Here is a 27,380-nt window from a genome sequence, read left to right as displayed (position 1 = left end):
AGTTAACAGTGAAGGAAATGGGCAAATAAAGTAACCAGCTTTATGAGCTTTCTGCTTGGAGAATAGAGCATATTCATGACAGTATTAAACACAGTTCTTTGTCGTTTTATCTCAGACGTTTGCCGTAATTAAAAACTATTTCCACTGCTACAAAAAGGCTGATATTAAAGCCTTTAAAATCCAGATTAGTACAGATTGATGTTGGGTTTGAAAGAGACAGCAAAAGTTACATGCATGTCCCCTAGTGTATATAAATACCGCAATGCAAGTAACTACCTTACCTGTAACAGATGTAAAAGCACTTTAAATATGTTTATTTTGGGGCTTTGGTGTCAACACAGGTGACTTGTGTATATTGTATAAGGTGATAAGAGGCTGATGTTTCGTTTCAAAAGGTTATAAAGGGAAGAATACATGCCCAGAACCTGCTCATTCAGCTTGAGTATGTTCCACCTACACCCCATAGACCTACAGGTTCACATGGAGAAATGTCAACACCAATTATTTGCTTTTGTTGTGAGGAAAAAAAAAAGGTAGAGACATAGTTGGGAGCAGGTGTGTACTTTTCACAAATGTCCTCAAATACACCAGTGCAATAATATCTAATTTATTGAGCTCATGATCTTCTGTTGACACTGCAGGAGATAATGTGTTTTCCCAAAGGCCAGATTGGCTTTTATTTACTTTAACTGCTTTTAGGTGTAGGAGGCTGGCTTTCATTTTCAGCAAAGGTTTTGTGGTGTTCTTTCTGAGAAAGATTTCACTTTGTGTATTAATGTTAGCAAACAATACATGAAAGAAGGAATGAAGAAGGCTAATACCTACTCTAATATATATAAATACATAGGAAACCAAATATTAGAATCAGTGCTATAAGCTGTTATTACACTGTTAAAATGTGCTGCGTAATATTGAATGAAAATACCATCTAAATGTGATTGGTTAGAAGCTCTCCCTGTTCTTTGTGCATCAACCCATGTAAAGCAGAAGACACAGAAGTTAAGTGCAATAACATATCACTCTGACAAATGCTTAGCCCAGCAGACTGACAGATCTCTATTTGGGTGACCCTCTGTATGTTCATTTCATTATCACCCAGCCTTTATAAGAAGACCAGTTTTAATTTAATGAAGAAACATGAAAATATAGGGATCTAATCATTTGAAACCAGATGTTTACTTAAACTATATAAAATGACACCGAATAATTTTTTCTCACTGTTTAAAATGAAATCAGACCAACTCTTTCCTGTTTTAGATCAGTTAGGATTAAACGACTTATTCCTATTTCCTAAATGCCAAATGCATGTACACACTGTTTCCTTGTGTTACATCATGGGAAAATCATAAGAAATCAGCCAAGATATCAGGAAGAGAATGGTGAACCTCCAGAATCCTGGTTTAGAGATGCTGAAGGTGCTACATTCATCTATTCCAATAAATATATGCAAGTATAAACACCATGGGAACATACTGTTCAGGAGGGAGATTGTTACTGTCCCCCAAAGATTAATGTGTCTTGGTGCAAAACGTGTGAATCAAAATCAGAACTAAAGCAAAAGATGCTGGGTGAAGCTGGTAAGAGTGTGTCACTATCCACAGTGAAATAAGTCTTGTACTAACGGGCTGAAAGGCCACTCAGAGAGAAAGAAGCCCATACTCAAAAAGCAGCATAAAATCCTGATTATAGTTTGCAAGTACACACAGGTACCAAGACCTTTCAGAGTGATGTCCTGTGGTCTATTATTACAAGTGTTTGGCCATAAAGGCCATTGTTACATTTGGATGAAAAAGAGGAAAGCTTGAAACCTTAAAAAAATATTATTCCTACTGTAACGTGCGGGGGTTTGCTGGTGATCTTCACAAAGTAGGTGGCAGATACTGCCAGGAAATTAAACTTTGGGTGCAAAAGGGTCTTCCAAATGGACAATGACCCTAAACATACAGCCAAAGTAATTACTAAGTGGCTTAAGAAAAACAAAGTCAGTGTTTTAGAGTGGGCATCACAAAGCCCTGATGGGTCCCATAGGTAATTTGTTGGCAGAGCTGACAAGGCGTGTGCAAGCAAACCTGACTCAGTAACATCAGTTCTTTCAGAAGAAATTCTCTCTATCATTATTCTGGCATTTGGCAAATAGAAATAACTTTGCTAACTGACCTAAAACAGGACTAGTTTTGTCAAATTCATTGTCAGAAGGTGAGAAAAAAGGTTGTTTTATTTACAGTGGATGTAATTATCAGGTTACATCTTGTTAGGTATTATTTAGTCAACTCAGAGGTAAGAACGATACAGTCATAGTTACTTGTGACAAGGGTAGCCCACTTTGCAGTGAAACTACAAAGTTTTGACACCCTATTCTCTTTATTTATATGCACAGTTCAACAGACAGTTCAGACAGGGTGTATGTGTGTGAGACGGAAAGGAGGCTGGTTCACACAGAGATAACAATGATCTCACACACACAGGGAGGAAGGCATAGTGCAGGTGCCTTGCAACCCAAGGTTTTTACATGAGTGATAACAAGTTTTTGCACCCATCCAACAGTCCCTCCTTTTATCACAAGTAAAAACATTTAATATAAAAACGAGTAAGAAAAATACTTTGTATGAGCGAAAACCCACGGACGGTAAACAGATTATATTTTGTGGGAAATACTCATACGGCCCCGCCGCCCTCGGCGACCATTAAAAGTTAAATGTTGATTAATACTTGAAATCATAAAAATAAAAGAATGATACTTGAAATCATAAAAATAAAATAATAATACTTGAAATCATAAAAATAAAAGAATAATACTTGAAATCATAAAAATAAAAGAATAATACTTGAAATCATAAAAATAAAAGAATAATACTTGAAATCATAAAAATAAAAGAATAATACTTAAAGAAAACAGTGAAACATAATAAAGGAATTTCAAAATCTGCCCTGTTTATGTCATCATTGTACTTTTTCTCATTTCACTTAAGCAACAACTTCTTCCGATTTTCTGCTGTAAGGTTATTTTATGAAATACAATGTATGAGTACACTCAGGCTTTTGATGTGATTTATTTACAACATGTCATCATAATCGTCCCCTTCATTTTCGTGCATTTCTACCTGGTTCAGTGTTGCATATGCCACCATGAACAATACCAGAAATTCTGTAGGAATGGATGTGCGTCATGTTCTTCCGTCAGTGTTCTGAGATGGGTCCCGTCTGATGTCCATCTCTTCTGGTTCGGTATCACCTCCTGTGGATCCTGCTTTAGACAGAGAAAGAGTCCTGCTACCAGAATTAAGCTCAGGCTTATCAGTCCTGTCCACATGTTACAGAGAGCCATTTTATAATTGGGCGCAGATCAGCTGTTTTCTTCACCGGTTTGAGACGCTGGGCCATCTTTGAACCCGGACTTCCTCTGCTACCCCGTCGGTTGGTTTGGCTCCTGTAACGGCAAAACTGGCTTACAGTGGCTTTTATGGATCCAGGAAGGCCTCTCTGCTATTTTCAGAACTGTGGGCGTTGTCAGGAGTATTTGAAACGGCCCTTTCCACCAAGGAGTGCTCCAATCCTTCCGGTGGAGTGTCTTAATCAGGACCAGGTCTCCAGGCCTCATTCTGTGGGATAGGAGCAGAGATTATCGGCAGACCACTGGACATTTGTTCTTCTTTTGTCTGCAACATTTTATTCATCCACTCAGCTAATGAAGGTTCCTGTTGTGCTTTCTCTATTTCATTCATGTCAGAGGGCAGAGAAAACGGTCTGCCATGTACTATTTCTTTGAGAATACAAATTCACATCAGCAACTTGGTGTCACGTGATCTCAGGCTCAGAACACAGTGGGTGGAGCCATACAATGATGTACAGTAGGTGGCAAATGGAGTAAGACCAGTTTGATTTGGAGTTATTCTCATCCATAATTAACCAGGGATAGGCATCCGGGCCATGGCCTCCCTGTTTCTTCCATTGTTTTCCTTAATCTTTAACTGAAACCCTAATGCTTTAGAACTTAGATCTATTAATTTATTTACAAAATGAGTTCCATTATCTGACCTTATAATCTGTGGGATACCATATGTGGGGAAGAAATGTGTCACTAGGTTCATCTATTACAACTAGGCAATATTTCTTCCCCCGTGTTTGCAACAAATTATGCATGATCTGCAAAAATGATTTGCATAGTCAGAAATATTTATAGTGTAGCATTAATGCTTTACCAGATGTGACATATTCCCCCCTTGACACGTGGGTCTTCCCAATGTGTCACTGTAGCCGCTGTGTTGTATAACTTTTTTGGGAGGATTGGTTTATCTTCTATCTGATAGATGTCATCTTTTTTCTGTGCTCCTCTCTTTAGCCAGGCCTTTATTTCTGTCTTGGGTGCTGACTGTTGGACGTCTTTCAGCACGTCTGTGTCTATAAATAGCAGATCTGACATTTTCTCTTTAATAGGTTGAAATGAGTTAGTTCTGTCCCTGATGATGTTTTAAAACCTCTATTTTGCCAAATCTTAGCATGGTGATGTACTGATCTGAAAACGTATTGGCTGTCTGTGTATATAGTAAGTATTTGTTCCTCATGTAATTCACATGCTCTTACTACAGCATATAATTCTGCTGTTTGGGCTGAGCATGTATTGGGTAGAGATTTAGCTTCTATTATTCTGTCGATGGTTGTTACTGCATAACCAACTCTATTCTTTCCATATTCATCTTTAGATGCTGAGCCATCTACAAACACAACACATGAATCTGGTATAAGAGTTTGAGAAATGTCTTGTCTGGGTTTTGTGTCTTCTTCAACTTTTGCTTTATAAGAATGTGGTTTTCCATCTTCTGCAGTAGGTATTAGAGTACTTGGATTTAAAGGGCACATCTTTTTAGAGTTATGTTTGGCTGTGATAATAATAGCGATGTCAGTGTGATATGTCTTGCATGTAGCGTCAGGTGCTTCTTTTAATATTCCTGACTTCAACATATCTTGTATTACTGGCTTAGTACCTTCTTCAGCTTCTGGCTTTAAGGGGTATTGACGGACTAATGGCCTTTTTTCAGATATTAGTTTAACCTTGTATGGTGGGAACCCCTTTATAAGCCCTACATCAGTTGATGATTGGGACCACAGTTCAGGTGGGACAGCAGCTAGGGCAGGATGCATGTTGCTCTCTTTGCTCTCAGCTAAGCCCTGTATTTGTCCCTCTGCCTCATCTAAATGTGTCCTTGGATGGACTTTGACTATCCACGCCAGAATGAGCTTCCAGATTCCTGTAACTAGGATCCACCTTTGACAGTGTCAGTGCTGTTCCTGCAGAGGTTTAAAGCCTCTGTTTTTCCAAATTCTTATTATTCTTTTTTATCATATATTATAAAGTAAGTCCTTATTACATTTAAAAATGAGATCAATATTTTTGGTAGTTGCTATTATTATAAATAATGCTTGGTTTAGTTCTTATTAAAAATAAAAAATAAAAACTCACTCACTGATGAACACAAAAAATGAAGGGCATATTATATCTTATAATCTTAGTTTGTTTTACCCTGTTTTATAGATACAACATACAGTTTCAGTCAGCTTTGTATTTAGTTCAAGTAACTAAAGTTTGTTTCAATTAACTAAAGTTTTATCTATTTCAGTCCAGTTCAGTAATTCTGTTAAGGTTCATTTCATCTTATGTTAAGTTTGAGTCTAATTCAATCATTTTGAACCTGACTGGAAAAAGTCTAAACATCTGTTAAAATCTTTTTGTTTTACCATAGAGAACTGACCTAATATTATTATGGTAATGTTGAGGACTCTAATTTTTACATAACATGAAACAGACATTTATTTCACAAAAACAGAAAGTCAAACAGACATTTGGCCACATGAAAGTTTAAATAACCTGTTTGTAAAAGAATTAGGAAAAATTCAAGACGGGTCTATGAACTTTCTTATGGTTATCAGTATTTTCAGTAGAGGTAGAACCTTTGCCATCTTTAAATGATTTTTTGAAAAAGATTCTGGAAACCTTATTAAGATATAAATTTGGCAAAGATCATCAGAACATCAGACCTTTATTAGCGCTTTTAATGTCCCTCAAAGATGCATTACAATGAAATCAGTCATTCCCATTCACACACATTCACACACTACTTACTTATTTTTCTGTCAGAGTAATTTTTATTTGCAAAAATTTGAACATAATTTGACTTCTATTATTCTTAAAATGCACATTGTTTCCTCATAACCCCTTTTGTTTCCACTAGGTCTGTTTTGAACGCTTCAATTCTTTTTTTTTTTTTATTCACCAAGAATCAATAAGGTGGTCTTAGTGGGTCCACCTTAAAGGTGTTGTCTGTTGGGTGTCATGTTATCATTGTCAGGTCAGTGAGGTTCATAAGTCAGTCAGAACCTTGGTCATTTGGTCTGTGCACATAATGTTTCATAGATCCAGCCTATGATTAGTCAGCAAAACTTCCACCTATAGGAGAAAAAATGATTGTTAATGAATGAGCTGCATTTCCTAGGAACACTGTCTTCCTCCTGGATGAGCATCACCTGTTGAAAAACTTTCATCATTGTTTGTTTCACATATTCACTCAGATCTTTATATTATATCAGTAGGTGAAGTTGTTAGTATCTCATGTAGACTGACATATACTGTTGCATTTGGAGAGGATCTCAGATTAAATAAACATAGTTAGAGCTTCAATCCAAGTTCATTTTGTGTCTGCAGACTTTAGCCAATTTTTCTTTTCTTTCTTTTTTTTTTTATACATAAAGAGCAAGATTCAAAACATTTTCAAAAGGCAGATTGTGGCAGAATGTAGACAAAACTGCTTATTGATTGACAAAATAACATTCAAGCACACAATCACCATATTAAAAGGCTCTACTTCTAGAGAATCACTAAACTCCTGAGGTCCGGTTTTGGCCCGCGGACCTTGAGTTTGACACATGCAGGGTAGAGTTACAATTTTTTTTCAGACCTTTCAGCCGAGACAGGCTTCTGCTGTTTGCAGAAGTTTTATCTTTGTTTTCAGGCAGCTGCATCTCTTTGTCAAGGTCGTTTCACAGAGCTGAAATTTAACTTCTCTCAAAGAGGAAAAATCAAGAATGCACACAATCTGAGCCAAATATGGAATTATTTCCCTGTAAAATGAATCTTTTGCATTTTATCATGATATTGTTAGTAGTATAACACCATAGAATGATTTTTAAAGCACCTGTTTATCACTAATGCTTGCCTACAAAATCATTTACTCTCAGATTACTTCTTTAACAACTCTAGTCATTGTTCACTGGGTTGTCCAGTTGGACAGTTTCCATGTTGTCCACATTGTCACCTCCTCTTTTAACTTCCTTTACCACGTCCTCTAAAACCATCTCTTAGTCTTTATAATTTGGGGCTACCTTGGTATTCTAACCTGGAATGGGTGGCAGTCCGCCCCTCTTTATTTGTTTTCAGTTAAGCTGAAAGTTTTTTCCTGTGCTTTTCTTAAGGCCTCAGTATTATGGCTATGTCAGTTAAAAGCTGCTCTTATTGTTGTTTTTTTTAATTCATCTTTTTGTTTTAATCTGTTTATCAACTGTGAGCACTCAGGGACTGAAAAGTCCCCTTTGAAATTATAACCTGGCAAGGTTTTTTATTGTCTCTTGAATCTTTTGAATGCATAATCTCCAGTTTAAGATCCCCGTGTAGTTTTAGGATTTCAGTGATAATTAAGTTACCTGAAAATCCGTATTTTTATGCCATCGTGTACATATTTCTGTTAAATCAGAGCTTTTTCTCTGTTCTTCCCCCATTGTTCTTTGTTATTTTTCTCTTTTTAGTTTTCATTATTGCTAATTTTAGATCCCCTTGTAATTTTAAGACATCCTTTGTATCTAATTTGCCCAAAAACCCATGTTTTTTATTTTTTATCTATGACAGATCATACCTGCTCCTTTTACATAGTTCTCCATAAACTTTACCTCCCATTCTAAGTCAATTAGTTTACTTTGTTTCTTCCCCATTATGTTTTATGTTAGTTTAATTATAGTATAAATGTCCCAGATAAAAGGTCACTGGCATGAGACTTTAAGGAGAGGACATTAACACGCCCTTCTACTGCGACTAATTCGCAGCGGTGTTAATTTTCTGGAATGAAATCCGACCTGAATCTCCAAAGTCACCAGTACGTAGTTTTAATCTGGGCAAAAGAAAACACAGGACTAGCAGAATCCTGCTGATTCTATTAAAATGCTTAGTCCTCCATACACACACAACACAGTCACACAGTTAGTTTCAGGTACCTTGTAATTTTTTCTAAGTTAACTTGGTGTTATTTTATGAGCTCAATTTACTCCGTTCTTTTTACTTTTATAGCGCTTATTCTATTCCCTCGCAGGGGAATAACCCTTAGTCGTTTTATTTGGCCCCCTTCTTGGCGGGGCCCTACCTTAATTTGTCACTATTCCTTTCACGGTGGAATAAAACCATCCCAATGCAGCGTCCTTACCGGCGACGCACTACCAACGACTTTTAAGTACTTTTCTTCTTTTATTTATATAGCGCTTACTCTATTCCCTCACAGGGGAATAATCCTCAGTCGTTTTCTTTAATCCCCTTCACGGCGGGATTGTACCAAATTTGTCACTATTCCTTTCACGGTGGAATAAAACCATTCGAATGCAGCGTCCTTACCGGCGACGCACTACCAACGACTGTTAAGTACTTTTCCTATGAACTGTATTTTAAAACTGTCTCACCTCGGAGTTGACTTCTTGGTGACTCTTTGGACCCTGTGAGATTCACCCCGCGCAGAGGAAGGCAATAACCCACTGGCCAGGTGTGAATTCACACACACCGGGACTTTCAGCCACTCCGGCTAAAGGAGGCTGTGCAGCGGTGCTTCGCTCGACGTCAGGCTTCCCCCACGGATCCCAGAGTCACTGTTAAAGCAAAGAGAAATAAGGTTATTGAATTAATCCGGCTTCGAAGGACCAATAAATGTTAGGTATTATTTAGTCAACTCAGAGGTAAGAACGATACAGTCATAGTTACTTGTGACAAGGGTAGCCCACTTTGCAGTGAAACTACAAAGTTTTGACACCCTATTCTCTTTATTTATATGCACAGTTCAACAGACAGTTCAGACAGGGTGTATGTGTGTGAGACGGAAAGGAGGCTGGTTCACACAGAGATAACAATGATCTCACACACACAGGGAGGAAGGCATAGTGCAGGTGCCTTGCAACCCAAGGTTTTTACATGAGTGATAACAAGTTTTTGCACCCATCCAACACATCTGTATATACAAATTAAGTGAAAATACGTTTTGCTTGATGACAAAGCTTAGAGTAATCAAGTTTAACAAATCAATATTCAAAAAACTGCAAATTATGCAAGTGTCTTTATTATTTGCACATTAGTTTCAAACAGTCAAAACCCCTTAATTAGTCTGGGATATTTGTGACTTTCAATATCTTGTTTAATTTTAAACTCTTAACTCAGTTACCATGTGTTCAGTCAGTTGTACATGCTAAATTACTGTCTGCTCTGTCAGGTCTGTATTATTTATGCATCTAAATTTGGTTTCTTTAAAAGAGGTTTGATCACTGCAATTTTCAGACCTGTGGAAACATGACCTATTTCTTTTCTTTCTTTGAAATAAGAGCCTTGAACATACAACAAGCTTAACGCCCTCACCTTCTAATCTGGGTCCCATAATACTAGCTTTTTAGACTTACTTCACAAGACAAAGTCACAAGCTGACAGCAACTGGATACCACCTCACAAGACAGACTTCAGTTTCACAATAAATTTTTCATACACAACATCTGATTACATCGCAACAAACAGTGTTATCTGAATGTGTTTTCATATTTTTGTTTAGTGTGTGCTTAGTCCTGTTTAATTCTGTCTAATTATTCTTAGATTTAGACATTTGTTGGAGATGGCACTTGACGGGTGTCTTGCAGTGAATTCACGACCATTGTTTTCCCCATTTACTGGCAATGTAAAGGTTAGGGGAGGATTTTTTCTATTATTTATTACATTTTATTTCACTCAGTAACAGATAAAATATACAACACATTTTAATATGAACAACAAAAGACAAAAAAATTGCTGAAAATGAGTAGAAAGAAGAACAATCTTACTCCTACTTATCTACTCCTTCTCTCCAAAAACAATTTTCTAAAACATGATAAACTAAACATGGGCCAACTAACCATACACATACCTGTTTTAAAAAAGCAACCAGTAACGAAAGAAAATAAACATGAAAATAGGATGACTTTGGGCTGTTGCTGCTTGTTCTTGATGTTGGTTAAATGTGAAAGAGCTCCAAGTTAGAGCATTAAGCTCTCTCCATATCTTCAGTCTTGAGGCATTTTCAATTGCTCAAGTTACATGAAGGCCCAATATAACAAAATGAAACCACCAAGGTTTCACGTTACCCGTGCTGTACCTTCTTATCATCTGTCATTATTAAATAACATTTGCTCTTCTGCTGTTCTCCTCTTCCCTATTTGCATCTCTCCTGATCTGATATTTAAGTCCGGAGCCTTTAAGAGAAACTTCAGCTCTCCTCTGTTAACCATTGATCCGCTGAGTATAGTCAAGGAGGCTCCGGCTGCCCAGGGTGAGTGATGAAACCTCTGAATGATCTGTCGCAATGGTAAACAACCTTTATGTCTCAGTAACACTGTTCCATTTATCTGGCTGTGTACAGAGAGAGACAATGTCATTGTTGACCCTATTTATGAGGCACTGCGATATGGGACGTCATTGGCTCAGATGAGTCGCTCCAGCTTTGGAAGTATCTCCGAATCTCCTTGTCATGAGGTATAAAATACACAGCAATTAGGCCATTTAAATTAAAGCTGACATTGAAGGGAAATTTTGTTGACTTTGCTGTCTTTATTCAAGGTAGAGACACTGCAAGGTAAACTAGAAAACCAACCTATTGCTGAAGAGGAAAATATTCCGGGAAGTAAGTTGAGTTTTTTCCATATATCTGCTAATTCTATCCTGTTGGTGATGAAAATGTTTTAGAAATGTATAACCAAATTACTTTTTACAAGAGGTGCACTCATCAGAGAATTGTTTTTTCGATTTTTAAGCTTTGTGTTTTATTAATGTTTGACCTACCAATAATCTCTTTAAAAACTATAATTAAAAGGTTTTAAAATATCTATTTATAGCTTTCCTGCCATAAACATTCATTATTTATTTATATTAGAAGCAGAGGGTAAATAACACTGTGTGTGAGAGAGGAGTCGATGCAAAATTGGATTTTACTAACTTACCACAAAGACAAAGTAATTATGCAGCCGATTTGTTTTTAAACTGTCTTAACAAATATCAGACTCAAAGTAAGGATCTTTATTCTCTAGGGATTATTCAAGGATACTGATGTTAACAGGTATTAATGCTTACTGCGCTAATTGTTTTAGTTACTAATAAAGGCTGCCAGCATTTCCAAACCTGGTCAACAGCTCTAAAGAACAAAAAGCTTTTCAACATTGTTGGAATAAAACGTCCCCAAGGTGGTTACAAATTTTTCCTTTTCAAACCCCTAAAAAATTGGGTACAAAACGACCACAAATGCAAAGATGAAAAATGGTGAAGGAGCGGCTTGACGAGGGCAGTCTGCTGTAGCAGCCTGAATAAACAGCCGACCTGCATGACTTGAACAGTGCCCTTTAAATAGTTTCCCTTTGGTAGTCTGCTTTATAAAAAAGGGCAGTGCACATCAACTGCGTCGAATGTGCATCAACAAATTTGCCCCTATTATTTTTTATCAAAAAACCAATCCGAGGTGGTGTGCCCAGTGATCCTTTTTGAACCTGTTCTATTGTGAAGCATCAGAGTCCAGTAATCTGTTCCGTCTCAGTGCACTTCTGCATGACATGTCTAATTTGCTTTAAATGTCCCAGCTGATGTATGTTAATTGACGAGATGCAGTGTGGCACTCTTTTTGTGCATTTCGCTTTAGCACAATATGTGAATTTCCAATGGAAAATGTTATTATAAATGTCAAAAATATTCTAAAAAATTCAAATGTTCTAGCACAAGAATCTGTGTAATGAGTATGAAAAGACTGAGGTATACGTCCATTTTTTCAGTTCACTCTTCTTTTGTGTCTGGAGGAGGTACTATAAACTTAATGTCATAAATTTAGAGGACTGCTGTAATATCATTTACAGAACAGGTTTTTTTGTGTAGACAAAAAAACTCTTTAGTCCCAGGAGAAAAGATCTTTTTTTTTTGTTCTGCCACCACAATACAGTACCTGACCTTTACTTCTGCCATGCTGCTTTTGGTGACAAAGTGGCAGAAGCTCCCTTCCTCTATTTCTTATATCTGCCTTTACTTTACACTTTTACTCTTTCTGCTGTCTGTTTCTTACATGTGACCCTTCATATTGTCTATCCTTCCCTTCATCTTTCCCCTTTTCCTTTTTGTCTTTGTTTATGTGTATGTCTCACCAGTGCTCACCCCTCCTGAAAGCGAGAAGGCTGATTCAGAGGACAGGGTCAGCCTAAAGGTGTGTAGTCAGCATTCTTCTATTCTTTCAGCTTATTTTTATCAGAATAAGTATTCTCTGTGAGTCCTTCTTAGTCTCTCTTTTCGTCTCTTGGTTCTACACAAAGACAAATTTGATGATAGTTGTTAATCTCTTATGTTTATTGTCGCCAGACTCCAAAGCGAGTAGAAGTTCACTCCATTCACACGTATATCGCCCTCTACAAGTTTCTGCCTCAGGAGAAGAATGACCTGGAACTACAGTTAGTGAGATTTCTTTGTGTACTGTATGTGTGATTTTGCATGAATTAGAGTGGCCAGGTGAGAAAGGACATTCATACACCATCTGCCTGCTCAGCAGGATGATCGTAGGGGGCTCAGACGGAGAGGGAGGAACATGCTGGGAGGTTGGGAAGGACAAACAGCTGCACTGAGTGCATGTCAGAAAATTGTTTTTGTATCTTAGCAGGTACAACTAACTGCTGATTGTGGTAATACACCTACAACTAATCTAAAGATACAGTACAATGAAGGAAGGTGTGGGGCATTAGAACAATTAAGGCTTATGATTTCAGTAACTCTTAAAAGTCCTATTTGTGAAAGAATCAAGTCAGCAAAGAAAGTTACATTTGCCACTTAGTGATTGGTGCATTTTTTTCTCAGTGTAGCTTAATGCACAAAGGTAATAACATGACAAAATGTGATCTCTTTTATAGGCGGTGGGGGGTATTGTAAAGGTGTAGCGTATTAAATTATGGTAGGTAAAATGCAATAGAATTAAAAAAGCCACATTTCTAAGCACACACTAATGCTCCTCATCTTAGGCCTAGTACACAAGGCAGTTTCATTAACTGTAAAGAACCTGTACATGTCAGACTGTGAATACTTAATAAAAAAAATACTGCTGTATGAGAGTTAAGTTCTGGTTGAAAATTATGATTCATGCTGAACAACTGACATTTTACTTTTCTGAAAATGCGTTTTTGCATAATTTTCAAATTTTTTGGTGGAGCTTACAAATTCTAAATTCTAAGTCTTAGTTCAGAATGGGCAGTTTTGATTGGTCTAACCCCTCAGTATAATACTTAGAACTAAATCATGGTTACTTCTAAACATATCTGACTCGTGTAAATGAGTTATATTTAGCCTCAATGCTGAAATCAGGTCTAATACTCAGTGTAGAGAACTAAAATTGGCTGTCACTAACCCTGGCACACTGAACAGTCTCAGACTGCTGATTCAGGCCCAGTCTACAATAACATGATTATTTTGCAATGCAGACATTTGCTGCTGCATTCACAACTTTTTGCTTTGTTGAGATTTAAAAACATTTCAACTCCAAATAAAAAAAACTCAGTTTGTAGTTTGCTATGTGAAATGGAAATGTGGACATTAAAAACCATTTCATCCATTCCCACTATCATCTTCTCTGCTAGAAACCATAGCAACAGCTATTTTGGGGGGGATTTTCTGCATCTGTCTCCCTCTTTGTCCTGACTCTGTTTGCAATCAATTTCAAACTTAGGATGAAGATGTAAATGGTTAGCGTATGATTTGTGTCGAAAATGATGCTTGTATTGTTTTCTATTAAACAACCCACACTTGTGACATATGGTTGGCAGTTTATGCTCCATGTGGCGACACAGAAATACATACGTAGTAAAAGATATGTATTCCAGCTCAGTAATCAGAAGGAAGCTCAGCATATTATTTTTATTCCTTGATGATTTTTTTGTGGTGGCACGGTAGCACTGTTGCCTTGCAACGAGATGGTCCTGGGTTTGACTCCTGACCTGGGGTCTGTCAAGATTTTCCTGTTAGGGTTTTGAGTTCTTGTTGGTTTCCCTGCTTATTAAATCATTTCAACTCACCATGTGACTCCCACGCTCCTGCTTGCACGTTGGTCCTACAAAATTCCAGCATTCCATGATACTTTCTTCATGGTGTTTGCATGTTCTCCCTATGCATGTGTGGATTCTCTCCATGTACTCCGGCTTCCTCCCACAGTCCAAAAACATGACTTTTGTGTGCATGGTTGTGTGTCTCTGTGTTTCCCTGCGATGCACTGGCAACCTGTCCAGGGTGCACCTTGCCTCTACCTCAGAGAGTGCTGGAGATAGGCACCAGTTCTCATGTGACCCTGTACAGAAGAAGCGGGTATATAAAATGGATGAATGGATGACTTCTTTGCTTTACGTAGTGATTTTGTTTTACTCTAAATGGTAAAGTTAATTCAAGCCAGGACAATTCATTTAAGAAACTAAAGTGCAAAACTCCATAGAAGTCCATGCCAGCAGAAAAGAACGAATGACATGTCCTCCTTTTTCCACCTGAAGTGTGGGAATGACAATAAGTCACATTGTCCTGGGCATTCTTTGATAATATGTTTGTGCCTGCAGGCCTGGCGACAGAATTCAAGTCACGGACGACTCCAACGAAGACTGGTGGAAGGTGGGCAGCACTGCATTGTAGTCATTTTTATCCCCTGAATATTTCAAAAGCCCTACTTTTTGACCCTTCTGCTAAGAGCTTTACCACTATAAATATACCAATTGCCATTGAGTAGAAAATACAGTAACCCATGTATAATGCATCACCCTACTTTGGGAAGCAAAAGTGCTTCTCAGCATCGCAGATCTGCTTAGAGACAATGAAGAGTAGCATAGAAATCAAATTTTAAAACTGTGGTTTAAATGATTTCCTAGATAAACTGGCAGATTTACAGTATAATTACAAAAACACATTGGTTTTATAATGTCACCTATTATTGTGACATACATCAAAAGTGACTAAACAGTGATATACTTCATTTGAAAGCTCACTTAAATAAGAAAAACTGCTCTGATAATAAATAAGAATAACTACAAACTCTACAAGGAGAAATTTGTTTTCGCCTAAAGATGATTACTCTAATTTAGAAACAGAACTTAAAAATCCCTTTAAGTAGATTTTTCTTGCTAACTTTAATACATTGTTATAATTCAGCCTACAGATGAGTTGCATATTTAGGCAGCGAGTCACATAATCATAACTGAAAGTATTAAGATTCTTATGGCTGCTAACCCTAGGGCTGTCAAGGTCTGGAAAGGTGGATGCCGGCACTCGTGATGTCGAAACATAATCACACAGATTATTGTTGCAGGAACTCCACCACTTGTTTTCTGTACATTAAGAAATTTATTATTTTAGAGAAGAGATAAAGTCTTGAACATGTCATGACATGTCTGAAATAAAATTTACGCTAAATGTATTTAACAACACGTATTATACACATACATAGATATTTAGTCCATAAATCAAGTTATTTGTAATAATGTGGTATGTTGTAAATATTGAACACGCAATTACTGTATACTTAGAAAAGCCTATTTTGGTAATAACAATTTCAAGGCCTCTCCTGCATTGCTCTGGTGTGATTTTGACATATACGTCCACAAACCCTGTCCTTAAATCTTGATGGTTCTTGGGGCTTCTTCTTTGCACTCTGATCTTCAGTTATTTACATAGATTTTCAGTTGGATTCAAGTTGGCTGACTGACCAGGCCTTTTTAGCAGTAATATTTTCTCTGAAACCAATCAAACGTTTCCTTGGATGTGTGTTTGAGAACGTTGTCTTCAACTTTCAAATTTATTTAGTAGAATTCCCCAATATATTATTTTATTGTATAAAGTATGCCAATACCTTATGCTAATAAACCAGCCCCACTTCATGATGTTCCCACTGCCAAACCTCACATTTGATATGATGTTTTTGGGGTAATGGGCAGGGCTATTTCTCCTGCAAACATGCTGTGTGACATCCAAAGTATAACATTTTTGTCTCATCTGATTATTCTACAATATGTCAGTATTTTATTAACTTGTCCAAAATATCTACTGCAAACTTTAAAATGTAAAATGCTTTTTTCTTCAGCAGTGCAGACTAGCGCAGTGATGTTCATAGGAGTCATTGCTTGGTTTACTTATTGTTTTCACTGAAAAACTGTTTTTTCTAAAGATCCTATTCAGTGTTCTTTGGCTCTTGGACAGCTCTTGTGATTATTATTATTATTTTATTTTTATTTTGTGACACTAGTAGCCTTTATTTTGAAAGCAGACTGACAGGAAATAGGTTTGAAAGAGAGGAGGAAGACATGCAGCCAAGGTCTCCAGGTTGGGACTCAAACACGGGGCAGCTGTGTCGAGGACTGAGTTAATTTAAGTTAACAGGTTTGCTTTCTACACAGTTAGAATTTTGAGGGTCGCTGTGCCTTTTTGCAGCTTCTTTTCTTCATGTATTGAATAATTATTCCCTGTTTCTTTCCACTTTATTACACATCATTTCCTAGACTTGTATGGTTTCATTTCTTTGTATGTATAGGTTAATTGGGTTTTTAGTGACAGCTATTGTGAATTTAATGCCAATACGAATACATTTATTCAAAATGTATTTTTATGCGATTCATTAACTTCAGAATAATCGGTCAGAACAATACCAAAATACATCTGTGCATACCAGCAGGCAGAATGTTTGTGGATGTGTGACTCTATTCTGTTTACCAGGGGAAAAGCAAAGACATGGTGGGATTTTTCCCAGCCAACTTTGTCCAGCGGGTCCGGCCTGGTGAGCGGGTGTGGAAGGTCACCGCTGCTTTCCATGGCAACCGAGACAAAGGCCAGATGACTGTGAAAGAGAATCAGGTGAGCAATTGTCTGCATACACACACAAAATCAACACATTTTTATTTATAAGTGGATGCAAATTAATGCAGAAAGTGTTAAAATTACAAAGGACAGCAGTTTGTAGCTTTCAACAACTGCTCAGTTTCCACCCAGGTCCTAAAAACATTGTCTCACCCCTGCTCCTATTTTATGTCCCTCTGCCCCCCCCCTTTCCTCCCCCTCTGCAGATCTGCATAGGGAAAAACGAGGAGATTGACGGCTTTCTTCGGTTGACCAGCGGGAAGAAGAGAGGCCTTGTCCCTGTGATGTTTTTGCTAGAAATATGATAGCAATATTGCATATCTCTCCTTGACCCTCAGATTTTGCAAAGAAGCTCACAGTGATGGAGGAATACTCAGGAGTGTTTAGCCAGCACCTTACTGACAACCATCCACCCTCCTCTACCCATCCAAATATCGCTGCTACAGCTTCAGTGGAAAACCGCCTCCAGTTTTGGCTTTTTGGTTGAAGATTAGGACAACCAGGACTTTCTTCAGAGCTACTTTGTTTGTAGCAAAGTGAGGTTTTTTATATCCTCACAAGGGATATGTAGCAATTATTTTCAAGAGAGTGTGTCAAGGTACTCTGGCTACCTCATTAGCCATCTACACTGGCCACTCACTCCCAAAAAGGAGAAAGGACCTATTTGTCATGATGTCAAGGCATGTTCAAGCTGTTTGTGAAAAGAAAACATACGATAATACACTGGATGTGTATTGTTCCTTGTGCACACCAGTTTTGGTTGAATAGAGTGAGTGAAGTTTAAAAACTACAACAGATTTGCCTGTATTAATTTCAGTCACATGGCCTAGGTTTGACGTAATTCAGATTTATAACGTGCATACACTTTGCACTTGAATATAAAATGATTCAGGTATTACTGTGTAATAATAATAATAATAATCTTTTCTGTTTTATCTTGGTCCAGTCAAAGTCACAACACACCTTTCTCTCACTCACACAGTGCACACTCGAGGGTTTTCTCTGCATCCCAAAATGCTCTTCTGTGAAACAGTATGGCACATTTGCACTCTTCACAGTTTCAATGTGACAAATACTTGCATGCACCTCGGGGAGCTCTTGGTTTGCCCTTTAAATGCTCCCCCCCACACACACACACAATAATGTAGTGAGTTTGGATTTTCACTTTCTTCTATGTAGCTCAATTAACCATAAGGATCTGCATCCAGTTGTTACATCATAAACATAATTTATCTGTATGTAATGTCCTGTATTATTAACATACGTCATAGGAAAGAGCAGAGAGAGTACATAAACCAGAGCGATCGATTAAAAGCCATATTCAGGTTGGTAAAAAAAAAGTGCTAAACGCTGTCAGTCGTTTCCACAGACAACTAATAGCTTATAGCTGTGACACGTTGGTGGAAATATAATTGATGACATAATCACCTCACAAACTTAATTTATTGCTCTGTCAGAAATTATAAGGCTTGGTTTATGTAAAAATGTTACATTTATACCTAAGGGTGTTTGTAAATAGCCTTTTTAAAACACTTTATATGTATATATATATATATATATATATATATATATATATATATATATATATATATATATTAGCTGCTGAAAGCATGCTAACATGGCGTTTTGCAGCTTTGCAGGAGCCAACTGAGGGCATTAATTTCTCTATTACCTGTGGGAGATTCCTGTTTATTGTCTCATGTACCTGCAGTATGTATGCACCTCTTTGCTAAATTACCATCTCGCCCTGTCAGCACAAATATTTTAAGATACTATGCACAACAGTTCTAGTCCCTCTCCTTTTGTACACAGCTTATTTCCAAGCTCAATGTGTCTTTGCCACTCAGTAGTTTTGCAAAGATTTAAAACTGGACTTTGAAATTGCTTGTTCTGTGTATACACCATACTATTTCAATATAATCCTGACTAGAACTAGGATTGGCTCAGGATAACAATTACCATTTTAACCAAACTGCACACTTACCAGGCTAGTTCTTAGCATGACTGGTCATCATGTGATCCTCAAATATGCTAATAAAGTTGGATGAACCCTCAAAATGTGTCTTTGGTTATTTAAGAAATAATTGTTTCTCCTTTAGTGTTTGGTATTTCAATAAAAAGACTGAAAAAAAGAAATTGATGACAGATCTGCTGCAAAGTAATGATACCTTCATAACTTGAACCTTTCACAACCGGTACATTACCATTTATACGGTGGTTTCTTACAAATAAAAATCTGAAAAATGCATTATACATTTATTGTCAGTCATTTTTACTTAGTAACCCCAAATAAAATTCAGTTCAGCAACTTGCCTTCAGAAATCCCCTAATTATTTCACCTGTGTGTGATTTACTCTCATAATAAATACAGCTGTTCTTTGAAGGCCTCAGAGGTTAGTGAGCAAGGAGGACCACAAAAACCAAGGGGCACAGCAGACAGGTCAAGCATAAAGCTGTTGAAAAGTTAGGTTGTGAAACAAAATCCCAACCTTTAAACATCTTACAGGGCAATGTTTAATCCATCGTTTAAAAAATAGAGTATGGCACTACTGCTACATGAGCATTAATGAAAGAAGCAGCCAATAAGGAGTACATAATGACCACTTTCACCCTCTTCGCTACATTCTCACACTACTCTCCAATTTTGCATTATTTGCTGTTATTTCAGCTTTTAACTTTATGTTCTCTCTATTCTCTTCCTAGAAGCTACACCTGGCCTGACTCTGTTTCTACCTGTGACACCTTTCTGGAGAGGGGCATCGTCCAAGCTGCTGGCAACAACTTAATGCTCACCCTCTACCGATGATCCACATGGCCCTGTCTTTTAGTGTTTAACCCTTTCTCTCTCCTAGACATGGAAATTGACTGAGCTTTTACTGTAACTAACTCTATGTGCTCTCTTTCAGACTTTAACCTTGAAAACTGGCTCAGAGTTTATCTGTTTTTTTCTTTCTAGGTGAAACGACTATTCAATTCAATTCAGTTTTATTTATATAGCGCCAATTCACAACACATGTCGTCTCAAGGCACTTCACAACAGTCAGGTACATACATTCCAATTAATCCTAACAATTGAACAGTGCAGTCGGAGTTAGCTTTTTATTCAAATTGGATAAAAAGTTTTTCTATCTAATGAAACCCAGCAGATTGCATCCAGTCAGTGACTTGCAGCATTCCCTCCAGGCTCAGTGTGAGCGGCCATCTGCCACGACCGACTGGGGGTTTGAGAGAACAGAGCAGAGACACAAAGAGAACAAAGAAGCACTGATCCAGGAGTACTTTCTATGGGAAGGAAAAGTAAATGTTAATGGATGTAGCTCCTTTAGTCGTTTCACCTAGAAAGAAAGAACAGATAAACTCTGAGCCAGTTTTCAAGGTTAGAGTCTGAAAGAGAGCACATAGAGTTAGTTACAGTAAAAGCTCAGTCAATTTCCATGTCTAGGAGAGAGAAAGGGTTAAACACTGAAAGACAGGGCTATGTGGATCATCGGTAGATGGTGAGCATTAAGTTGTTGCCAGCAGAAGCTCGGACGATTCCCCCTCCAGAAAGGTGTCACAGGCAGACACAGAGCCAGGCCAGGTGTAGCTACTAGGAAGAGAAAAGAGAGAACAAGGTTAAAAGCTGAAATAACAGCAAACAATGCAAAATTGGAGAGTAGTGTGAGAATGTAGCGAAGAGGGTGAAAGTGGTCGTTATGTCCTCCAGCAGCCTAAGCCTATAGCAGCATAACTACACAGATAGACTAAAGGAGCTACATCCATTAACATTTACTTTTCCTTCCCATAGAAAGTACTCCTGGATCAGTGCTTCTTTGTTCTCTTTGTGTCTCTGCTCTGTTCTCTCAAACCCCCAGTCGGTCGTGGCAGATGGCCGCTCACACTGAGCCTGGTTCTGCTGGAGGTTTCTTCCTGTTAAAAGGGAGTTTTTCCTCTCCACTGTCGCTACATGCATGCTCAGTATGAGGGATTGCTGCAAAGTCAACGCCAGTGACTGTCCACTGTCTCTACATACTCATCCGGGAGGAGTGAATGCTGCAAGTCACTGGCTGGATGCAATCTGCTGGGTTTCCTTAGACAGAAAAACTTGTTATCCAATTTGAATAAATAACTAACTCTGACTGCACTGTTCAATGGTTAGGATTAATTGGAATGTACGTACCTGACTGTTGTGAAGTGCCTTGAGACAACATGTGTTGTGAATTGGCGCTATATAAATAAACTGAATTGAATTGAATAAGGCCATGGTGACTCGGGAGGAGCTGTGGAGATCCACAGTTCAGGCGAGAGTGTTAACAGGATAACTATTCATAGTGCACTCCACAAATCTGGTCTTCCTAAAAGGATGGCGGGAAGAAGGCTTTTTTTGAAAGAAAGATATAAGAAGTCCAGTTTAAAGTTTTTCAAAAGCCATGTTGAGGACACAGCAAACATGTGGAAGAAGGTGATCTGATCAGATGAAACCAGAATATTTTTGGCCAACATTCCAAACACTGTGTGTGTTGGAAAACCTACTATGAGCACAACATCCTTACTGTGAAAGATGGTGGTGGTGGCAGCATCATACTGTGGGGATGCCTTTCTCCTTCAGAGACAGGGAAGGTGATCAGAGCTGATAGGAAGATGGATGGAGGTAAGTAGAGGACAATGTTGAAGAAAAACCTGTCAGAAGCTGTAAGAGACTTCAGACAGGGGCTGGAGGTTCACCTTCCAACAGGACAATGACCTTAAACAGACAGCCAGAATGCAGCGTAATAGCTGTATCAAATTATATTCATGTGGTAGAAAGGCCCATTCAAAGTCCAGACCTAAATCTAATTCAAAATCTGTGGGAAGACTTAAAAACTGACGTACTCAGATGTCTCAAAAGAAAATATAAACCATAAAGATTCAACTAACCACAGCAGATAGTTTTTAGTCCGACACATGTTCATGCTTATTGTTTCTTTCCCAAAGCACTTCATGTTTTGACAAAAACATCAACTTTGTCCAACATTGACAAATTGACAAACAACAAAACCTAAAACTCTCTTAATTTGCCCCTCATTTGAGCACAACATAAAACATTCATTCACAGTGTGCAGTTTAACCTCGCATTTACTAATTAATTGCACAAATTGTTTATTTGAACAGAAATTTTCTCCTTTTATAACCTCTTTCCTCAAATTCTCTGAGCTGACAACTTGACAGCTTTTTCTTAATTACCATAAATAACATGATTAAATCCCAAGAAAAATCATTTGCAACAGTGGAGCTGCTGGCAGACCACAGAATAAGCTGGCAAAGAGAGCAACATGTCTCTTTGTGAGCTTGTGTTTCTCCCTGCTGTGGTGCAAGGAACATTTCTCAAATCATGACCCAGTTCTGTTATCGAAGTGGATCAAATGTGATTTTTATCTCTGCACCGAGGCAGATAGAAATGTGTGCAACTGGCAGTACATCAAGTTAGATGAACATTTCATAAAATAGCTGATTCTGGGGCCCAAGATGGTGCGCTGCTCCAAAGGTGCTCTGCACTTCTTATACAGCTGAGACCTTCCTTTTATTGCAATTCATGAAGAAAGTATAATGTCTGAGGAAATCTGAAATTGTCTCTCATCTTGTCAAACAACAAAGCTGATCAGTTGTGGCTCCTTCCAATCATGCCAGCACAAGAAGAGTGCCAGAAACAACTCTTAAAATGCGCTACTATGATCACACAGCTCTTTGCATCTTTAAAAATGAAACACCATATGCATGACAGACCTCTAGTCAGCAGGATCCATGATCTCTGCTCAGTAATCTGAACAGGCAGCAGAAATATTGCGAGAATGGAAAAAAATATCAGTGCTTAAAATAGAATATGATTAAACAGCCAGGCACGGAGAACAAAGCACACTCAGAGGAAAATAAAGCTTATTTATGCTCGCTGACAAAATACTATAGACCCCTGCATCAAATCTCAAAAGAAAAATAATCCCTCATTTCCTAAAAGACCTCTTAGTTGACACTGATACTCAAGTCTGTGCACTTCTCACCTCATAGACAGGAAAATATCCTCATACAGGGCTGTATCTAGTGGATTTATTAAGTGTACCAAGCTGATATGCTACTTCTGGGCTTTGGCCTTATCACTGCGTGCAGGTATGTGACAGCTCAGCAAAACAGAGAGAAGCGTCACTGTGCTCGGATGTAGAGCTTACAGTTCAACTTTTGTCTTGGAAATCAGGTTTAGGAATTGCAACCTGTGCAGAAGCAAACAGTGTGAGATCAAGGCTGGGACAAACACAGACGTTTCTCCAAATTTTAAAGTCCAATATATTCCCAATCTAATCAGGAGCAGTGGCTTTATTTTTAAGGTTTTTGAACTTTTGATTTGAATATACAGTGTGTGAACAGACTGCATAGCAACTAAAACGGCCATAGCTGTATATTAGGGCTCGCACACTTCTTTCACCTAAGAAGACTGAGTTGACAAATTAACCTTTTTTTCTATACAGTACTGTTAAATTATTTAGATTTTAGAGATTGGGGTTAGATATGACTTTATTTCTGAAACTTCTCCTTGTGACTGATGTAATTCTGTTTTAACTACTGTAGTTTGCAGCTTTAGGCATACCTACAAAGTGCATACGTCAGTTCTTTTAAATCTTTAATAAACTTAAATAATTTTTTAATTAAGTATTTTCAAACCATAAAAGGAAATTTAATAGCATATTCAATTCCAACAAGAAAGTATGACATTTTCAGATCAATGCTCGGTGACTTGGGGTCCAGTGTACCGGATTAATTACACTTGTGACACAAATTGTTAAGCATGGTGGTGGAGGGATAACAATGTGGGCTTGTTTTTCTTGCAGCACCAAAATCTGGTCACCTTGCAGCAGAGTCGACCATGAACACCCCTGTATATCAAAGCATTTTGAAATAAAATGTGAAGTCTTTTAAATGTCAAAGCCTATGATCCCTAAAAATACAGTTGTTAAAAATAAGATCAACTGAAAATCTAAAAAAGGTGGCATCCTTTTGTAATCAGCCCCCATTACTTTGCAAAACATGATGGTGGTGGCATCTTGGTGTGGAATGATTTTCTCCAGCAGGGACATGGAAGCTGGTCAGAGTTGATGGGAAGATGAATGGAGCTAAAAACAGAGCAATCTGGGAAGAAACCCTAAGGCTGTAAAAGACTTGAGACTGAAGCAGAGGACGATCTTAAACAAACAGCTATAGGTGCAATCGAATGGTTTGGTAAAATTGTATTCATGTGTCAGCATGGCCTAGTCAAAGTTCACACTTAAATACAACTGAGAATGCATGGAAAGACTTCTAAATAAATGGTTATACAATCTCACCGTTCGGTCTGAGTATGCTTGAGCTACAGTATTTTGCAAAGAATAATGGACAAACATTTCAGTACATCTGCAGAGCTGGTAGAAATATTTCCCCAAAGAGTTGCAGCTGTAATTGCACCATTATTGACTCAGAGGCGCTGAAAATATTGTGAAATCTCTTTCTGCATGGAGTTTGCATGTTCTCCCCGTGCATGCGTGGGTTCTCACCGGGTACTCTGGCTTCCTCCCACAGTCCAAAAACATGACTGTTAGGTTAATTGGTCTCTCTATATTGCCCTTAGGTTTGAATGAGTGTGTGTACGGTTCTTTGTCCTGCATGTCTCTGTGTTGCCCAGTGATGGACTGGTGGCCTGTCCAGGATGTGCCCTCTCGCCCATAGACTGCTGGAGATAGGCACCAGCTCCCCCATGACCCACTATGGAATAATCTGTATAGAAGATGAATGAATGAATTTTGAAAGCCATGTTTTCTTTTCCCTCCCCTCTTGACAATTATGCATTAGTTTATGTTGGTCCAAGGGGTATAAAGACTTTTCCAATACTGTTAATTAATCAAGGTATCGATTAAAATGTATCAAAATGACTGCTGGTTGCAATGCTGCTTCTGCTTCTGAGCTCAGGTAAAAATCTAGTTGAGATTAGCTGTGTACCAGATGGTAGTTTCTTTCTCTCAGATGATTCTCTGAATTAAGCCCATGACATCTCAATAAAACACAACACAGTGTTCCAGTTCTGCAGACCCGCCCCACCTCCACACCTGCTCTCAGTGCTAATGTTGAAAAGCAGCATGCTTCACACAGCTCACTCTCCTAACATGGCCGCACTTTACTTATCATCTCCCTCTTAACCTTTGAGCTATAAAATGTCTTTGATGTGATTATTGGCCTCCTGATCTCCTTGCAGTGAGAATCGAGCAGCACAATTACTGGACCATAACATGGTGATGCAGCTCTTGGCTGCAAAGTGAGGATGTTTATTGCATATCAACTCGATGTTATCCATTTCTTTTGATCAAGAAGTTTTGAAGGGTTGACTTTACTTCAGCTTGTTAATGATTGCAGGCCCTGTGGTGTTTTATCTCCACATTAGGCTGTAGCTCTGCATTAGATACGCAGACAAAGTACAGCCTCTATCCCTCTGATCATTAAGTAAACACAGCCTCTTTTAGTCTCCTCTGTGTCCTGGTTTCCTGGTCACGTAATTCTTTCCTGTTAAATTTCTGTGCAATCTATTACAAATTACCACAATGCAAAATATAATCTAGCCCTCAGAAGATTTGGAGCAAAAATATGTGTTATTTAGCTTTTTAGTATGAATTTCCATGATGTTTACTTTGAGATTATTTGTAAGGCATGACATCTTTTTATACAGTGCAGCAAGCTAGATAAGTGTTCATTGTTAACGAAAAAGGAGGGTCTGCTTTGTATTTAAAAACATAAATGAGAGTCTTATCAGATATATTCTGCAGTAACTTTGTCTTAGCTGGACTGTTGCGTATTTCCCCCTAAATGATCAGAAATCTGACATCAGGCTCTTTTTATGCTTGACCACCAAACTTTAGACTTCTTTGCCCTTTAAATGGTTTCTGAATCCACTGTAAAATCTTAAAAGCATACTTCAAAATGCATTAGGTTTCTAAAAAAGGGTTTAAATTCAGGGAGACATGCTTCCTGTTCGCTCTGACAGAACAGCTCAAATTTTTGTCTGTTTTTGTATATGAAGATAGATGTCTAACATATATGAATCTAACTTTTGTTCTATTTGCTCAATTCAACAAGAACGTTAAAAAAATATTTAGCATAGAAATTCTTTGGAATTCTGTTTGGTGGTTAAATTTAAAGGGAACCATAAATAAACACATAGCAGCAAAGGACTTAGCTTTTTTTCATAAGGAGGGGTACAGCATAGATAATTGTAGCATAGTTTTGCATGAGCACAGACATAGAAATAGCTCAGCTGAAAGCAAAACTGAGCTTGTTGTGTCTAAGCTCAAGCAACAATAACGTGAGCACTGCAGCACAGCTGGCTGCCACAGGATTTTTGAAAAGTTGCAGTAAAAACTGCAATAAAATGTTGCTTCAAAATGTGTTTGAATCTTTTTAGGACACTGCATGATGATAACATAACATTTTTGTATTAAAAATACTATTTCACTGGTCAGTCAGTCAGTCATTTTCTACCGCTTATTCCATAGTGGGTCGCGGGGGAGCTGGTGCCTATCTCCAGCGGTCTATGGGCGAGAGGCAGGGTACACCCTGGACAGGTCACCAGTCCATTGCAGGGCAACACACAAACAACCATGCACACACTCATTCATACACCTAAGGGCAATTTAGAGAGACCAATTAACCTAACAGGCATGACTTTGGAAGGAAGCCAGAGTATCCGGTGAGAACCCACGCATGCACAGGGAGAACATGCTAACTCCATGCAGAAAGACCCCTGGTTGGGAATCAAACCCAGGACCTTCTTGCTGCAAGGCAACAGTGCTACCAACTGCACCACCATGCAGCCCCTATTTCACTGGTCTCATATTCTAATTTTCCAAAAATAATAATATTGTTTTTTTTTAATTAGCTGTAAGTCATAGAATAGATCAGTCAGGTAAATGACATATATCACCTTTAACTTTTCAATGATTTTCTACTTTATTAAGATACAGCCGTAGCATTCTCAATTATGGATTTATAAAGTTTTCAAACATTTTGTTTATTTAAACTATTTTTATTTAACATGAGCATTTCTTTTCCATTTTGTCTTGACTATTTGCAATTTAGATAATTGCATATTGTATCTGTAAAACCGTCATCATATACAGTACTTTTATGATTTGTACATAAATGATTATACCTAATTTGATAGAGTTCGTTTAATTTAGCTGCTCTCCCATTTTTT

General features: G+C 38.0%; 1 protein-coding gene across 1 annotated transcript in view; it reads left to right on the top strand.

Annotated features, from left to right (window-relative positions):
* LOC124874689 (SH3 and cysteine-rich domain-containing protein 2-like) overlaps positions 1 to 19,216 on the top strand; it is a 41,969-nt gene extending 22,753 nt beyond the window's left edge. Inside the window, exons 4-11 of the mRNA XM_047376158.1 lie at positions 10,505 to 10,589; positions 10,680 to 10,792; positions 10,877 to 10,940; positions 12,442 to 12,497; positions 12,650 to 12,738; positions 14,875 to 14,926; positions 17,018 to 17,155; positions 17,365 to 19,216. Coding sequence (XP_047232114.1) covers positions 10,505 to 10,589; positions 10,680 to 10,792; positions 10,877 to 10,940; positions 12,442 to 12,497; positions 12,650 to 12,738; positions 14,875 to 14,926; positions 17,018 to 17,155; positions 17,365 to 17,463 — 696 coding nt within the window. The 3' untranslated portion in view covers positions 17,464 to 19,216. The remainder of the gene's footprint in view (positions 1 to 10,504; positions 10,590 to 10,679; positions 10,793 to 10,876; positions 10,941 to 12,441; positions 12,498 to 12,649; positions 12,739 to 14,874; positions 14,927 to 17,017; positions 17,156 to 17,364) is intronic.
* Positions 19,217 to 27,380: the final 8,164 nt, after the last annotated feature.

Source organism: Girardinichthys multiradiatus, chromosome 10 (assembly GCF_021462225.1).
Source record: "Girardinichthys multiradiatus isolate DD_20200921_A chromosome 10, DD_fGirMul_XY1, whole genome shotgun sequence".
NCBI lineage: Eukaryota > Metazoa > Chordata > Actinopteri > Cyprinodontiformes > Goodeidae > Girardinichthys > Girardinichthys multiradiatus.
The sequence above is the reverse complement of the archived record's forward strand: the minus strand, read 5'-3'. Positions and strand labels throughout refer to the sequence as shown.